The 18,207-nt window shown below is 36.7% G+C and overlaps 1 protein-coding gene across 5 annotated transcripts in view; it reads left to right on the forward strand.

Moving 5' to 3' along the window:
- The window catches only part of GRIA2 (glutamate ionotropic receptor AMPA type subunit 2), an 89,025-nt gene that overhangs the window by 44,954 nt on the left and 25,864 nt on the right, over positions 1-18,207 (forward strand). For all 5 annotated transcript variants that reach the window (XM_053975125.1, XM_053975121.1, XM_053975122.1 and 2 more), the window contains exons 5-6: positions 3,911-3,964; positions 6,156-6,317. In XM_053975125.1, the coding sequence (XP_053831100.1) occupies positions 3,911-3,964; positions 6,156-6,317 (216 nt within the window). The remainder of the gene's footprint in view (positions 1-3,910; positions 3,965-6,155; positions 6,318-18,207) is intronic.

Raw genomic sequence — 18,207 nt, forward strand, 5'->3', positions numbered from 1 at the left:
ACAGCCCAAGTACTGTATTATACATAGTTGATACACTATTATATCTGGTCCAGTATAGGTAGTTATGTCTAAGGATTAGTTCGTTTTACATGTAGAAGGTATTTTCTCCCTCTAATGCATTTTCTGGGAACCTTTTATGTCTAGGGAAGACTGTATCACAGCTTCTCTTATTTAATGCCCTTTGAAATTCGTGTTTTGAAGCTCTTTGTCATTTGTACTTTCCTTGCTTGTCTCTTCATTTTGTGTCACTCTTAAAGTGTGTTAACCAAAATTGGATGCTGTTTTTCATATCTAATGCCTCCTGAGCTTTAAAAAGAACAGCAAAATCAGTCTTTTCTCCATGCAAATTATTTGCCAAAATAGCTTCTTTTAAAAAAATGTTCTTTTAAGCAACATTATCACAGTGCTCTGATTCAAATTACTGCATTACTTTGAAATCTACCACTTCAGTCCTAGAGTCTAGGAAGTTCTTACGCTCTGTACCTTCCTATTTTTCATGCATGCAGAGCACAATGGAAAATTGTAAGGATAGTTCCCTGTTGGCTTGAGCTTCATCATGTGAGACTGTGCAGCATCAGTAGGGATGTATCATCAGAGTATGGATGTATTTGTTGGAAGGTTTTTTGAAGGGCTTGTTATTTTGGTCTTTGTTTTGAAGGTTGTTATATTTTGAAGAGGCTCAGACAATGAACAGTGTCCTTAATGGAGTACATTGTGTTTGTGTGTTTTATTTGGAATTCATATCCAGAAACTCTTTTTCTAATTTTCAAGATAAATTTGAATTTGATCCTGTTCTCAAGAGCATTTGATCTCTGAGAGTGTGATCTCTCCATCATCTGCAGTATTTCAAAATCATATTTTCTGACTTATCAATGTCAACAAATGTACAATGTAGAGCAATGTTTGACATAAGTAGTCCTTATAGGTCCTTTTCAGTTGGTTCTGTGAGGCTTTTTAAACGGTTCTTTATGTACCTTACAGTGACTTTTTGTCTTGTTCATGTCTCTTGTGAGTTTCTAATGATGTCCTACAGAACAATCACCTTCTTAATCTCAAGATATGTCACATCTTGCTGTTTCCTTATTATCAGGCCAGAGAAAAGAAAGATACTGCTTTGAAATATTTTGATCTTGACAAGACTATTTTTAGCAATTATCTTACTATCCTATACATTCTTTTTAAAATAAGTATGTAATATTCATTATAATTTCTGATATAAAACTTTGGCTGACTATAATTTTATTTAGTTTCACCTTTAAGCCACTTTTTATAGACAAGAACCCTCTTTACCCTTCAGTTACCACTCATTTTTACAGTCTTTGTTTCATAATAGACCTATTTTCGTCTTTGTCTGCTTCTTATTTTGATTGCAGTTCTGAGATATTTTTCTTGCCCTAGTTGCACTTTGATGGATTCTGCCTTTTTTAGACCCTGAGAGTTTTTCAGTTTATCCCCACAGACTTCTGCTACTCCTCAAACACACAGCTGGCTAAGCTTTTGTTTCTGCTGTTTTGATTTGTAAATCATTAAGAATCCTAGATAACTGAAACAGCCTCACAGGTCAGTTAATACAACTCTAGTTAGTTGTTCTCCTCTAAATAGTTTACTGCTATACCCTGGAATATGTTCTCTTAAACTGTTTGCAGCTATTCCAAATGGGTTTAGTCTTGGAATTCTCTTCACAAGATAGTCTAGTTGTTTCTGCACTTTGGTCACTACAAACCAAGTATGTGGAATGTTTTTAAGTTCATTATCCTTACGCTCAGTAACTTCCCTTCCTTACATTTAAAGGTAAACCCACTTTCTATTTCTCAAGTAGCCTAAAAGAAAGTCTAACTAACTGATTCTCTAATAATTTTCTCCTTCTCTTAAAATTAAATGCTGAGCAATGGATTTCTTGGCCTGTGAGTATGCCTGTGAGTGTGTTCTTCTGATTTTCTTTTCTAATAGCAGTGTACTTTAAGTCTTGCTTTGCTACCAGATTTATTTTTTGAAAAATTATTTTAATTCCTGCCCTGAAAAAAGCCCTCAGAAATTTCCTTCATTTCATGAGGATGCCCGAAGTAGACACGTGATATCAGTGTCCCTTTTTCTATGTATTTTTACTGTAAGAAATGCAACAGGCTTTCTGTTAATCAGATTTTCCTTGAATGCCTAAGTATTTGCATTGCTCGATATATAAAGGAACAACTTCTTCACTTCCTTCCTTGCTTTCTATTGTTGAACAAATCTTTCATTTTAGTGCTTTGATTTATCCTGCAAATATTTTAAACTGAGGTGACAGTCTCAGGTACACCCAGTTACGCTTTGTAGCCCTTGGATCTTTGTATAGGTACAAAATGTATTTGCAAAGTCGCTTCATCATTCTTGGTTTTTTGTCTGATGTTATGGTTTCTCTTCAGATTTCAATGATTCATTTAAGTTGAAAAATATTTCAGTTCCCCAGCTCTCCTCAGACTAGTTTATATTCCTCTTCTCTGATCTGGTGAGTCTGTGTTACCATGCTCTTCATTATATGGCTTCTGCCTCTTCACAGGCAGCTTCCTTTGCAGAATCTCATTTCACCATGATAGCACCCTTTGGGCAACTCTATAATTACTGCCACTACTTGTCTATCCCTGCTAGAGAAGGTCCTCTGAACTGCTGAATAGCTTTTGTGTGTGCACAGCTCCCTCATCATGGCTTTTGGTACTACCACTGAATTTTCTTAGTTTTAACTGGCAGCATCCTTAGTGTTCATATGGACAAGTGGCAAGTTATAGCAAGCTGGGTTAATGAAAGAGTACCCAGTGGCAGCTAGAGCAGAGTTACTGAGCATTGTTCCAAAGGCTTGCAGCTACTGGTTGTCTTCTCAGATACCAGTGATGGAGAAATATTTCATACAGAAAAGCTTTTCTATTTGGTCTAACTGAAATTTCTTTGGAAGTAGCAACTACATAAAAATACACCTGAAAAATATTTCGTTTTTAAAAAGTATTTAGTTTTAAGTAGTCTGATCCAAGTAATTGTTTTGGGATAGTTAAATTCATATATCATATATATATTGACCTCAAAAGAGGAACAATTTAATTACTTCCATGGCCTGTGTAATGTGATCCCTCTCAGTCTCAAACTCTAGTAATGTAAAATCAGCGTTAAAACTGCTTTCAGTTATATTTCTGTAACTTCATTAAACCAAGTATGTGGAATGTTGTCCACTAGTACCCTGATATAAGTTTCAGGATACCTAGTCTGAATATTTTAGTTATATGTTAAATGAGGAAATGAATGAGTCATCCTCTCAATTTAAGTTCATTGTTCTCAATGTTCAAAAGATGGAATAAACCTTAGATTCCTCTTGTCAAGCACGTCCTTCCTCTGGAGAAGCGCTTAGCTTCAAAATGCAAACTTCCCCATGCAGTCTTAATTAGGCTCATTTGAGAGAAGAATCCATGCTACAGGTCTGCCAGCAGAGACTGTTGAGAAACCACCAGCTGGCTTTGAGGGAGATTATGAGGAAGACTTAGGGCAATAAACAATCTGAACTTTACAAGGCTTCCTCATAATTCATTAATGTCAGTGGGCAGAATCTAGCAGGAGTCTGTGAGGCACAGTGTTTCTAACACGTGATGCCTGCTCTCTCCTGGCTGGTTGTGCCTTAATACACACCATAGTAATTAGGATTCAGCTCCTGTATCTGGAGGGACTCTCCCTCGTGGGACTTGGACTTAAATGTGGCTAATTTCTACCAGCAAAGAGTATGTTCAGTGGTGCATTAGGTAAAATAAAGGATAAAGCATCACACAAACTTAGTGTCGTATACCATAAAGCTCTTAACTAGCTTTTACATCATACTGCATTTGGTACCTTTCAAGTCTTTGTATACCCGGTGAACATTCTCCATTATGGGGGTATTTCTTCTTTTTTACAGGTTATCACAATTGGTAAACATGTTAAAGGATACCACTATATCATTGCAAATCTGGTAAGCATTCTTAGTGTTTAAAATACCTGTATTGCTCATTTGACTGTTTGTGGAAGCACATCAACTAGTATTTTGTTTTCAATAAACAGAAAAAAAAACTAGATGCCTTTATCCTTGCAAAATTCATGCATGTGTTGAGATGATATTTGTTTATTGGCTGAGTTATTTCAGGCTTTAAATGCCTCTTATCATATTCCCATCAACGGGAATGAAGGTTGCTCAGCATCTTCAACAGAACTTCTCTTTTTCTACATACTTTAGAAAAAGAGGGTATCTTTATCATGTGATGATAGATTCATTCAGCAAAATGATGATTTCTCTCTCACAACTTTTAAACTACTTTAGAATCATGGTTCTCATGTTTCATTCTGCTAGACTAGAGAGTCTCAGATTTCCATATTTCATCCCTCAGATTGGCTGGGTGATCAGTCTGAATTCATGCTTTATTGAACTTAGGTGATCAGACTGTATAGCTAATAGTGTTCCTGCAGGGAAAGTTCAGAAAACTCACTAAATTCTGTCAAGGTAATTTTTTTTTAAATTGTGTCTATAGGTGAAGGGCCATTTTACTGATATTAAAGTCTATAAACACTCACTTACTGAAGCTAGGGGAACTAATGCAGATTCCTTTTGTGCTAGAGCAAATTCTGCATGCTCAAATCTCAGTTATCCTGTTCATTGCTTCTTGATCTGTGATAGTGTTTGATATAAATTCCAGCAGGGCCCAGAGTGCCCCAATTGACACTGTCTTCCATAGTGCTTTGAGGAGCCTGAGGAAACAGAAGGAGCATGGTGTGTCTCTGGCACTTGAGGCATAACCCCTGTCTCCTCCCAGCCTTTGATGGAAACACTTCCCCCTCCAGGCAGGCAGTGCTCTGAAGAGTCATGTGGGTGCCATTGTGTGAAGAAGCATTTCGCTTTAAAGGCCTCTTTAAAAGCTGGACACTGGGGTTTCATTCTTATATCTTAATAACTAATTTTTGGATAAAGAAGTTGAGGTGCTGATATTCACAAAGCAGGCATAAAAATCTTACAATATGTGAGAAATTATCTGTTAGACATCTGTGGTTTGCATTGCAAATGTTGGATAAACAGTATTTTGTATCTTAAGGGAAATTTTAGAAAATGTGGATTTCATTATGTTAACTGGTTGCTATTTTAGCTATTGCTTTAAATTTGTAACAGTAAGTCCATAATATCTAAGAACTACTGAATCTTAAGTTTTAAAGCTGTTTAATATAATGTATAAAGTCTTTATGGAAGTGATTTTAAAAACTTGGTTTTCTCTGTCAGAAGGAAAACTTATCTAGCATTTGAATCATATCACTGAATCCACCTGCTTTCTTCTTTTTGGACTGTAGTAATATTCTCCTCCAGTCTGTTCAGTCATTCAAGAAATGTATCTATTTTGAAAATTAAAAAATGCTGATAGAAAAGAAGAGGTTTGAATATACAATGAATGTTCCTGTTCAACTGTCAAGTTACATGATCCGTGTAGAAGTGTCTGTATTAGCAGGCAACAACACATGAAGATCATTAATACACAACAATTAGAGAGCATCTAGTATAGCAATTATAGCAACTTATGTTAGTGTGATTTGAATTTGCTGCTTCTTTTTGTATTCACTCACAACATCCATCTGTAATGAAGTGTCTGACATCATTATTTCATGTAAATGCATTTTTATGGTTATTTGGGTGACGTTAAATCACAGAAAACGGAACACAAGAACTTTTTGTAAGAATGAGAAGTAGCTCTGTATGTCAGAGAGAGGAGGCAGTGGAGATGGTAAGTCATTCCACATGATTTAGAGTTCCTAAAAAAGAGGATACAGCTGTGGCTGTAAGTATTCCTACCTAAAACTTGCTTGCCTGTTACTCATGTGTGGTGTTCCCTTTCTCACTTAAGTGGTCCCCTTGAAATTAACAGGATGTTTAGGATGGCATGGACAGGTCCACTCAGCTCTTGCTCTGTACAAAAATGTTTGTCTAGTGGGCAGCAAGAAGCATTGCTGGCTGATGGAGATGATGACTTAATCCTGGCAGCCCAGGATTTAAGCTGGATCCAGTTTGAGGAAAATGTTGGCTTACTGCTCTGCAGTAGAGGTCACATGGTAGCTCTTTCTTTTTATACTCAGTTGAGATAACTGCCAAAACTATTAAAATAACAGACAATTTTTTCTGTGCTCAGGGATTTACTGATGGAGATTTGTCAAAAATTCAGTTTGGAGGAGCTAATGTCTCAGGATTTCAGATAGTTGACTATGATGATCCTGTGGTGTCAAAATTTATACAACGTTGGTCAACACTGGAGGAGAAAGAATATCCTGGTGCACACACTAGTACAATCAAGGTATGTCTTATGTTTGTTTTAACTCCACTAGACGTACAGGAAGTGAAGGGTTTTGAATAGAAATGCAAGAGACAGAGAAAGCCCTTGAAAATCAATAGTCCCAACACAATTTTATATTTCTCTGGGGTACTTTTAACATTCTCTGTCATAGGACTGATTGAGCAAAGATGCTACACTCTTAAAAATGTTCAAGACAATTTTTTCTTGTGTCACTGTAAATCTGTGCCTGGCAGCTTATTAGGTAATTGGTTTAGGTATGATGATAGATTAACTAGATCTACTGACTTCTTTTGATTTTTCTTTTTCTCTGTTTTGAAATGTTTCTCCTTCTCTGTATTTTGAAATATTTAAAGACAAATATTAATCATGCTTCTGGGGAGCACAGATTTAGCACTTTTTTGATGTAACATAATAACCCAAAGAAATGTTTACACAGTTCCTTAGAGACAGATGCCTAAGTCCTACAAAGACTTACAAAATTAAATTCTATGCCTGATGTACAGGATTGTGGTCTGGTTTCAGGCCTGCATGATACATGATGTAACACTGGGCAGGTGGTTTCACTTTTTTACCTCAGCTTTACTTCTGGATAAGATTAGAGTAATAGTACCTTCTCACTTTCTCTAACTGTCATGAGGATCAGTTAGTTGCTGCAAGATATGAAAAAGAATAATTCAATTTTAGTGTTAGATAATTTTTGTTTTAAGTAATACAATCAGAATTTTTAATAAGAACATCTTCTTAAATAGCTCTAAAAGAAAAAAAAAAAAGTTGCAAATGTTCTAGCCATAACTTTTTTTATGCTATGGTTTGAATATGAAGCCTGTTCTTAATTTATAATGAAATTAATAAAAAGTTCAGCATGGAAGGAAGAACCATTTTTTTTCAAAGGCCTGGTAGAAAAGTGCTGTCACAGAAAAGTCCTTTAAAACACACAACCTTATTTTTAATTAAAAAATAATATAGATTCCTTTTTTATGAGGCCAAGTTTGGCAATAACTTAGTCAAAGTTATTTTTTTCTGTGGTTATTTTTGTAGTTTAAAATCTTTATGACAGAGGTAGTGAATTTCTTACTTGATGTTTGCAAAAGTAAACTGGAGTCTGTGTCAGGTCTTTAGGTACATTTGTATTATAGATGTGTAGTATATGTGATCCGTATTGCTCTCATTTAGGAAAAAGGGAAGGGATGTGGCTGTGGAGAATTAAAAGAATCCTTTTGTCTCTCTGATTCTTGAGTGACCAAATCTACCTACATATTCATGTTGCAGAATCATAGTCTGGAAGTAATAATAGAGAAACACATAAAACATATGACTATAGTGAAGAACTCAAACTGAAACCAAGATGCAGTTTTTTTCAATGATGGAAAAATAAATGGGTGAGACACATAAGGTCTCTGATGTTACTTACACTGGGGGGAAATTACATGTGTGTTTGATAACATGAAGTGGTTACAATGTTGTATTAAAGCACTAAAATCTCTAACTCTGTTACAGGTATTCCCTTTATTTCCTCCATGATAAATCCATTTAATTCTAGTAGAAATTGAAAGAGTTGAAGGAGAGTATTTGCAATATCTTCTGCTTTTGAGATTTATTTTGTTATGGATAGGAAAAGTAAAGCATCTTGAATTTCATTAATTTAGAACACTTTTTAAATTAGTTTAAAAGGTCGACCTCTCATCCTTTTTATATTGTTTGCTCAAGATATATATAGAACTGCACTGATACTCACTCAAGAAATTGAGACCTATGTTAGATTATCAGCTAACTTATAAATGCTAGAGGTATTGATGGTGAGGAAAGTGTGGATGTATATTGCAATATTTGGTGACATTGATTGTATCAGTGACTGTATTTCTTTGTGTAGCTTTCTATCTCTTGCCCTTATACACGTATTACTTGTCATTTGTGCTTGTCATTACAAGTAGGGTTAGAGATAGGTCACATTTTGTTCCCACTCTTGAGGGAGCTAGAGGCAGGGCAGAATTGTAGAAATCATGGAAACAGGGCAAGAAAGGTCTTTGAGCAGTCAGTCGCCTGTCTGTCCTCCTTGCCTGAAGTCAGAATCAGATAAACCTGTGCAGTTCCTCTGAGTAGTGATTTCACAGCTCCTCCAAGCATCTATTTTAGCACCTAAATGATCTTGGTTTTGGCTTTTGTCTAACCTTAATCAGCCTTTATATCACCTAAACCATTACTCCTTTATATGTTTCTAATGGCTGTGAGAGGGTTCTGCTTTTTCATTGTCCTCCTGTATTTGAAAATGGCTGCCACCCTTTCTGCCTTGATTTCCTCCCTGAAAAACAAAATAATACCTTTTTCTTATGAATTTTCTGCTCTCAGATCCTGTTTGTCATTTTGCTCTGGAACCTTTCTATTTGGTACCTCTTTGAAATGCCAGACTGACTACTGCAACACATCTGAGTGCTATGCTGAGGAAATGGAAATAATGGCTTCATGTGTCTCAGAGACAGAACTCATTTCAGGGGGTTCTTTTGTATTAGTTTCTTTTTACTTTTTTTTTTTCCTCTCCTTACTACGCAGGACACTAGTGAGATGTATTTCTCGTGGAATAGATGCTAACAACCAAATCTTTTTCTGCATTACTTTCTTGTGCTGCTGCTGATTTAGATGGGCTCATACCATATCTGTCCACTTAATCATTTAAGTACAGGCTTTTTTCATCAACTTGTGCTGAATTGCATTTCTTACCTGTCTTTGTGAGCATTTCATTCCTTCTTATATTGTTATTCTAGCTGTGTTACCCTCTGCTTCTGTATAAACATCTAGATTACTGAGCAGGTTAATGCACTTGTCTCCCACTTGTCCCTTAAGTGATCTTACAAATAACTTTTCTCCCCTTTTGATTTTGAGGCAGTTGTCCAAATTGCCAGTGCTGATAAATGAACTTTTGCTCCCTGTCCCATGGAATCTAGGAAAGCCTTGCTGCAGATTCTGTATGAAACAGATAGGAAGGCTGAAAAGAGCCCTGCATCATCAGTATAGAAATGAGAGGTGGTTAATGCCCCTAACAGGTAATATTATCTCTGGGATTGTAAATGTTCTATCATTGCAGACAAAAACATTGCAACTCTGTTGTATTGTCTTCCTTTTGTAATCCAAAAGTAAGTGTACATTCATTTCACATTACAAAATGCAAGTCAATGGACTATGACTGAGCTGATAAGACATATCACAGCATCCAAGTAGAGTCCTGAAAATAAAGACACCCTTTCTAAGAAAAAGTGCATTTCAAAGGAACAAGCTCTTCAAGAAAGAAGAGCATTGCTAAAAGCCTCTTCCACAGATGCCCAGAAGAGAATCTGTATCAAATTGCTTTAAAAATGTATCTTTACAATTTATAAAATATTAATTATAAAAAATTGCTGTCTTAGGACATAGATGAAAAAAGACACTGATCTCATTTGTTGCTGCACTGTACCTGTACTGCTAAAAGCATAAGTTTTATAGATTAAGTGTGGATATTCTCAGCTCAGTCAGAAAGAAAGAGAAAAGTTTTCTAACCAGGCGAGAGCCTGGGAAGCAGTTGGGAAAGAATGTAAATAATTCTCTAATCTATCTTGTTATTCACATTGTTTATAGATATGTCCTGCCACTGTGCGTCATTCACTGCCCACCAATGGTGTGAGATGTTTTTACTCTTAAGACCAATGAAATTAGTCTTCTCGATGTTCTCTATATATAGAGCAGTACATTTGAAATAAAGAGAGTTCATTCTCTTTGCCTTCTAACTTGGAGTCTTTCATTCCCATCCTGCTCAACAGTGACAATTAAGCAGGATGCTTAAAACGAGTGCTTTGCAGACTTTTTTAAAGGATATTTTTGCATCTTTCAAAATTAACGCTGGTACATGGTTTACTTCAAATTAAATTTAAAACATTTCTGTTGTAACCAAGGCTGTTACCAGTCTATGATGCAGTTCTAGAAGAGTTAATGTGTAGATCTTGAAACATAGAGTTGAGCATCCTGGCTAATTTTTTGTCAAGTCGCAAAAAGAAAAAGAAAATGTTTAATTTTATAAAGGCCTAGTAATAACAAGTTGAAATTTTCTTTTGATTTAGTATTGTGTATTTACAAATACGCTGGGCTTTCTGAGCCTTAATGTTCTTCCAGGCTGTTATATTTAAGGCAAGCTTCTTGATATTGTGGAAGGACACTGAAGGACAGCACATCCGTTCATGTCCAACTGCTCCAATTAGCTAATCTGATTTAACCCATTCTCTCGAGGGGCAGCCTTTGGTCTATTTGCCAAAAGAAGCTCAATCAGTATCTCTTGAAGGCAAGTGGCACATAAGTTGTATTGCCTTTGTGTGGCAGGGTTTTGTTAGAAGGGGACCACAGGGGCGGCTTTTGTGAGAAGCTTCTGCAACCTTCTCCCATGTCCTGTGAAGTCAATACCAGCTGGTTCCAAGACTGACCCTCTGCTGGCCAAAGCCAAACTCGTCAGTGAAGGTGGTGGTGCCTCTGATAACACATTCAAGAAGAGGACAAAGCTGCTGCACAACAGCAGCCAGAGGGAGGAATGACATATGAAAGAAACAGCCCTGCAGACAGTGCAGAAGGAAGGACAGGAGGTGGACTAGGTGCCAGAGAAGAAATTTCCCTGCAGGGGAAGAGTGTGAGGAGTCCACCTTGTGGAGGGTGGATTGTTCCTGTGATGAGGAAGCAGTGGCAGAGATGGGTGCTGAACAGACTGCAACCCCCTTCTATGTCCCCCTGTGCCGCTGTGGGAACAGAGTATAAAGAATTTGTGAGTGAAGTTGAGCCCAGAAAGAAGGGAGAAGTGGGTTGAGATGTTTGGGGATTTTTTATTTTCTCATTATCCTACTTTGGTTTGATTGGTAATTAAATTTTTTCCGAGATGAATCTGTTCTTCATGTTATGGTTATTGCTGAGTGATCTCCCTGCCCTTGTCCCCACCCGTGACCCTTTCATTAAATTTTCTCTTCCTGGTCCTCTGAGGAAGGGAGTGACAGAACAGCTTTGGTGGCACCTAGTGTCCAGCTAGATCCAACCTCCCCCTAAGTACTAAGCTTCAAGTAGGCATGTCCTGTGAGAGACAGCTAAGGTCTCTGATCTTGTCTCCTTTGGGAGAGGAGGAGGCTGAGGAGTGAATCCATTGCTCTCTACAGCTTTCTAAGGAGGGGGAGTGGAGAGGGTGGTGCTGAAATCCACTCCCTGGTATCCAGTGACAAGGGGATGTGTGGGAATGGTTCAGAGCTGCACCAGAGCACGTTCAGACTGGACCTTTGGAAGCATTTATTTCCATTTTTTTAGGGTATTCAAACACAGGACCAGTCCTCCATGAGAGCTGGTCGATGCCCCGAGCCTGTCTAAGAGGCATTTGGACAATTCTGCTAAAAGCACACTTCAGAATTGGTCAGCCCTGAATTGTTCAGGCAGTTGGACTAGATAATCATTGTAGGTCTGTCCAACTGAGATAGTTTATTCTACAAGCCATCCTGCTCTGGGATAAGCTTTTCTAAGAGCGACCTGAGGCTTGAAGTGCTTGATTCAGCTTACATATGATATATACAGAAACTATGTGCAGCACGCAGAAAAAATTTTGGGGCTGCCTGGTTGAATACCTAGTTAAGCTCAGACTCCCATAGATAGAGATAGAGAATCCCATTGTGTTGGAAGGGGATAACAACCCTGGTACTCACACAACTATTTTGGATGGGTGAAACTCTTTCATGCTGGCATGTAATGTTTCAGATGTTCTCTTTTCATGATTGTATTTCTGGCTTCATAATCTTTTTCCCACCCAATCAGCGCATAGCTAAGATACCAAAACACTAGATTATTTTTGCCTCCTGATTTTTGTCCTCAGTAGTTTCACATTTTCAGGTTTCTTTATAGTCAAGTCATATAGTCTTTAGGCACTTATTATGAAACCATAAGTCGGGAGTAATGATGCTTGTAACTGAAAGATGCTGTTTTAACTATACTGGTGCTAATTTACCTGAAGGATGCAATACAGATAGATTGTATTGGTAACACTGGTAAATGCAAGATAACGTGCAGAACAAAAAAATACAAAAATACATAGCACACAATTATTTACCTAGCAGAAATAATTAACATTTAGATGACTCACTTATAGTAAGGAGCAAAGAAGAAAACAATGTGAACAAAGAAGAAAACACTGAAAACAATTATTCACACTGAAAATTTAGAAGGCAGTTTGTCTAGATATAGATGACAAAGCTAAAGTGTGCAGTTGATGAATTAGACAGTATCTTCATTTTGGGCCATGCCTCTTATGATTGTAGTGTGTTGGAAAATGGTTTTATAATGCAATGAATTTTAATAAGAGTTAGAGGGGATATTCTATTGCACCTGCTACAGTTTTAATAGAAAAATATGATTGAATATGCCTTAATTCAAGTAGATAACAATGATTTCTAAATATGATTTTTTAAATAAATATTCTTTTTTATTTATTATAAGGCTGAACAAAGAGCTGATCTGGTGTATTTTTGGTTTTTCCTAAGTTCCCTTATAAAACTGTAGATTTATGAGATTGTTCTGCCTGTTTTCGGTCCTTGTACTTTGGTTTCTTGGGCATAAAAAAGGTATTCATCTAGCAGCTGGTGTTCCAGCTACCTGGTTTCACTGGGCTTTCAAATCCCAGTATTCAGTCTTCTCTATTTGAAAAAATAAATATAAAAAATGTGAGCATAAGAAATTTCAGTGTTAAACTTCGTGCTTCTTTTTAATAGCTTAAGGCTGTTTTGTGTAAGTAAACACTCATTCCAGCATAGTCGGGTTGTTGTTGTTCTTTTTTTTCTTTTAAGAAAAGTCAATTAAAGAATGGAGCATTTAGTCACTGAAAGCAGTGGGTGGTTTGAGGCAATATCTGTAGATTTGTCTCAGACATGCAAAAGACCAGTTGACCCAGATCCTTTGATCCTGAAAGTGGCTGAACTAAAGCAGACTTCAGAAAACTGCAGAGCCAAGTCCTGATGTCTATGAAGCTATGTTTTTCTGAATTTGAATCCATTTATTCATAATAATTATAAATTGTTAAGGATCTTCAGCCAGCAAAGTGTGGTGAATACTTCCGGCCTATTTTTCCAGGAACTCTGTATTGCTTTTTCTCAACCAACAATTCATCTGGATATGGTGGCTATAAACAGGAGAAGCTACTATTCCTTCATGATTCAAGTATTCTCAAGGTCAGACATAACCCTGGCCTCACAAAGATCAATGTCATTTGGGACAGTCAAGCTTGATGGAGAACTGGGGATCAGAGGAGAAGAGGGAGTCATAGACAGAGATGAAAATAGTAGCAGTAGGAGGAATGATGTCATGCAAAAAAGGGGTCAGCAAAGTGAAAAGAGGCTGTTGAAATGTGAGTGAAAGACACTGAAAAATGGTATGGCTCAGAGCTGGAGAGGCATCTGTGACTGCAAGTTTCTTGGGTCAGGGGAATAAGGGAGGATGAGAAGGGGATGCTTAAATGAATAAGGAGGGGAGACATGAAGGTTTATTTCTGGGGCAGGTCTGGTATTAAGGACCAATTAATGTAAGTAGCTGCCCATATTAGCTAGCATGGGGTGGCAGAAAAGTAAAAATGAAGTATTTATTATTCTTTGACAATAACTATGTCTTGGTGAAATCAGCAAGCTGGTAACAATGGTATTTGATTCTATTATATTCTGCTTGGAAATTAGATTGGAGTAAAGAGGGGAAAGCTGTTCTTGATACAACAGGTATCTTGTTGCTCATTAGGGTAGATGAGGAGTGATAATGAAATTGGGGAATTGTGGTTTAAGAAATTTTTTTGGGTTTTTGTGGGGTTTTTTTTCCTATTGTTTTAAATTTAAGACTTGAATTATTACTATTAGTTTTAAATGGCATGTTTTGAAAATTCTTCGAACACTAAAGTATATAGGATGAGGACTGCTGATTGGATTTTTTTTCTCCTTCTCCTCTACTGGAAAAAAAAAATAAAACACCAAAACCAACCAAACAAAAAAAACAACAAAAGAGCAAACACCAAAAAATGCCAAACCCCACACTCATAAGAAAAAGGCAAAGAACTCCACACACACTTCAACACTTCAAACATTCACATTAATTCTTTCAAGTCCTTTTCTTGGAGTGTATCTTTTTCAGAGAATTCTTTTCCCTTTTTATTTGTACATTTTGTTCTCATCCTGTGAGATTTTCCTACTTGGTCTGTTTTCACTACTGTGACCAAAGGCTTCAGTTTTTGCTGCTGGATCCTGCTGATTTTTAATACTGTGAAGAGTGGCGTACTTTGTTCTGGCTTAGCCTTGAAGAAAAATCTTTTGTGTATTTATATGGTGAAAATTAAAAAGTTGTATGTTCTTTGTGTTTTACAGTGAATTCAAGGTGATTTTATAATTACTGGCATTGCTGTTTTGCATGTTTATTCTAAGTTAGAAGTAAGATTACACAAATCATTCTAAAACCATATTTATTTTGTTACTATGTATATTTTCCATAGGCAGTGACATGATTAGAATGTAGCATCATCTTTTATGAGTGAAATACTGTGGGTTCAATTCCAAATAATTCTTTTTGTTATTTCTGTAAAGCTTATTGATTCCAAATCCAAGTAAATGGTTTTCATTTACTATAATGGAAGACCAAAGTACTTTAAAACATCTATTCTCAATGTAAGATAAAAAAAAGGTAGGTACCTGCACTCTTTTTCTCCTGCTGAATTAGCACCTCTGATGACTCTAGTGAGAAGATTGTTTTGTACTGGAAGCAATCTTGAGGGAGGAATTACACTTCAGGAATCTCATTCCTATTAGAGTAGTAGATAAAACAGGTAGAAAGGCCAAGCACTTTGGGCTTTATAAATCTTGTGATCTTTGCTATATTCAGTTTCTAAAAGAGTGAAAGAAGGTCACTTTCTCCTATAAATATCCTACAGTGGGAGCATTAGGATAATTCCACTGCCCCAGTCTTGTCAGTCTCTGCTGGACGTGCTGTGAGTATGTCTTTCAAATAAAAGTTAGACTTCCAGGGATTTAGGCTTTGGCAAGTGCCTGCTACTGGGCTAGCTCTTATGGGTGTGTCCAGAAAGCAGCCTTTCTAAACCAAGCAAAGAGATAATTAAAATACATAAACATGTCAAAAAATCAGCAGATTTTCTGGATAGCAGTTCCGGACCTGAATGCAAGTTTTTCTAAAGTGACAGGTTGCTTAAGGTATTCTTTGCATCTCATGCTAGTATGGCACTTCAAAGCAAAAATGCCTATTTGTTTAGGTTTTCTATGCACACAAAGCACTGCAGTTGTGTTTGAATAAAGGTTGTTATCAAAGTATAAGTTGATGTGACTGTACAACTTTGGGAAACAAAATATAATAAAGATAGTATATTCATTAAGATAAACAGGGCTTGGTCTCTAACCCCATCTTTACTGAGATCAATCTAATTAATTTTGTTAAACTATCAGGTAATTTTACATTTTATTAATTTATCTTCCCCTTTTAGTCAGGACCGGGGTTGTTATTAAAAAAATTGCAGTTATATATCCAAATATCTTGTGTATGTATGCAATTATTCTCAGCTGGAAGCAAGTCTGTGGCTAAGACCACTATTTTCACGAGATCATCACCCTAACAAAGAGGAAGAGCCATGCACTGTCTTTTCTGGGCTCCCTGACCTCTATCTCACATTGCAGTATTTGAAACATGGCCATAGGTAATGAAGATGCTCGGGTGCCCAAGGCCCATTTGCAGTTTGAATGGCAACCAGCTCAGCACACTGCTGTGTACACTCCCCCATTCATGCTAATGCCTGCACAAAACAGGTGAGAACAAAGCCTGATTATGGGCACAGTCAAAGGCCATCTTCACTTCCAATTGCACTTATTTGTACAAGATTTGACAATGTCTCTTGTTTCTATTGGAAGTAGCTCTTTGCAATTCCATGTCCTGTCAGGATGCTATGCAAGGTGCCTGGAGCTCCAGAAGGAAATAGCCATTTCCACTCAGTTAGGTAATTTTCTATTAGCTCTCTTACCTGTCAGAGAACCTTCAGGTATTTTCCAAAGTGTGTGTAATACTGTCTGTTTCAAAATAGCTCCCAGCTACATTAAAGACCCTTAAGAAATAGGTGTCCAAGGTTGCGTCAGTTTGACTACACTGGAAGTACAAGAGACAGTTGCCCACTTCCTTCACTAGTTCTTGACAAGTAATTTTGTGTCTCATTTCTTTTTTGCTTCTGTGTTTACATATGTATATACCTGTGTTTTATATGTAATTTATAAAGATGTAGGAATGTTTATATCAATCTTTCTGCTTTTGTTGTATGTACGAGCATTCAAGTAGGAAGTATTTTGTTGAGGGAAAAATGCGCAAAATTCAGATGAGAGATTTTATTATAGTTTATTTTATATATTTGCTGATATTGAAATTATTTAAATATGAGGGAAATGGTGAAATTGCGTTTAGGCTGATTGAGTCTACCCTTCTGCTCTTGTAACAAAGAACATTTCTTATATTTCCTCTCTCAGAATTTTACCACTCTCCAAGGGAAAATATTTGTATCAGATTTTAGGCCTCCTTTCTCTTAGTGTCTGTTAGAGATGCAGTATCCCTTCTCCTGCTGTTCCAACAGCAGCCCCCCATACATGGTGAGGAGCCTCCATCTGTGCTTGTTGCAGACTGATTTCTGCCTTCTTGAGCGCTGCTGCAGCTGGATCTGCCATTCTGGCTGAGGTCTCCCTAGTGTCTTGTACAACAGCACTGCATTCTTTGACATAAATTTTCCAGAATTTTCCCATTATTTTTTTCTTTCTCACTGTTGTGTTGGATTAGGGATGAATGGATAGTTCACAGTCCATCTCAGCAGTTTTACTTTGCTACTAATGCGTCTACAGTGTAAACAGTAGGACCTATGATCACCCCAGATTCCTCCCTAGTCTCAGGAGTTACTGGAGATCAAATGAGTGGAATCTAAAGCACAATTAATTTCATCTTCCAACAAGGTGTCTAACTGGTCAAATGAATCACACCTTAGAATGCTTTTTCTCTTCTCTGACTGTACAAAAAACAAACAAACAAAACAACAACAAAAAAAACCAAAAACAAAAACAAACAAACAAACAAAAAAACCTCAAGCTAATCTGTCAAGGATAGATTTAGACATTGCAGATATCCAAACCAAGAGGAAAAGAATTTGACTTCTTGTGATTCAGAATACTTATTCAGAATACTTTCCTTTTTCTTTTTTTTCCTTTGTTTGCATTTATCTCTTCACATTTTTATTTCTTTTCCACTGCTTAAGTATACTGTCTTAATTATTTTAGATGTCTAATCATATCTCTCAGCTTTACCATGAGCATGTGGACAGGCATTGAGTTAAATGCAGGTCTAACAGGCTAACTTACCTTTCTTATAATATCTTATAACTTTGAAATATACATATAACAAAATCTTGTTATATTCTGGAGTAGTGTTCTGCAATTTCACCTTCAGAAGATTCAGTTACTGATGGTACAAAATAGAATCTTGGCCCTTTCAGCTAAGGGTTTCCGGTATCTCCTGAGTTGCTGGAAAATATCTGAATTTACAAAAGGCAACATCTTGCCAGTTTTTCTTGGACAGCACATGCAATAACTTCTGCTTAGTCTGAGATGACTTTGTTTTGTCTTTACTTTGCAAATTCATTGTAACAATTGCAGCTTGCATATTTTACTACAGTCTATAGAGCATTTAAGTTGAAGGTAGAAAGTTAAGTTATAAATTTAAGTTGAAGAAAATTACATAGACTTTGTGTTTGCTCTGCTTGGCAAGTAAGCCATCTACTTAGAGAAAATTGTTTTCATTTTACATTCATGCAATCCATGTTTCATAGCAAATGGCATAAAATCTTTAG

Source organism: Vidua macroura, chromosome 4 (genome assembly GCF_024509145.1).
Source record: "Vidua macroura isolate BioBank_ID:100142 chromosome 4, ASM2450914v1, whole genome shotgun sequence".
NCBI lineage: Eukaryota > Metazoa > Chordata > Aves > Passeriformes > Viduidae > Vidua > Vidua macroura.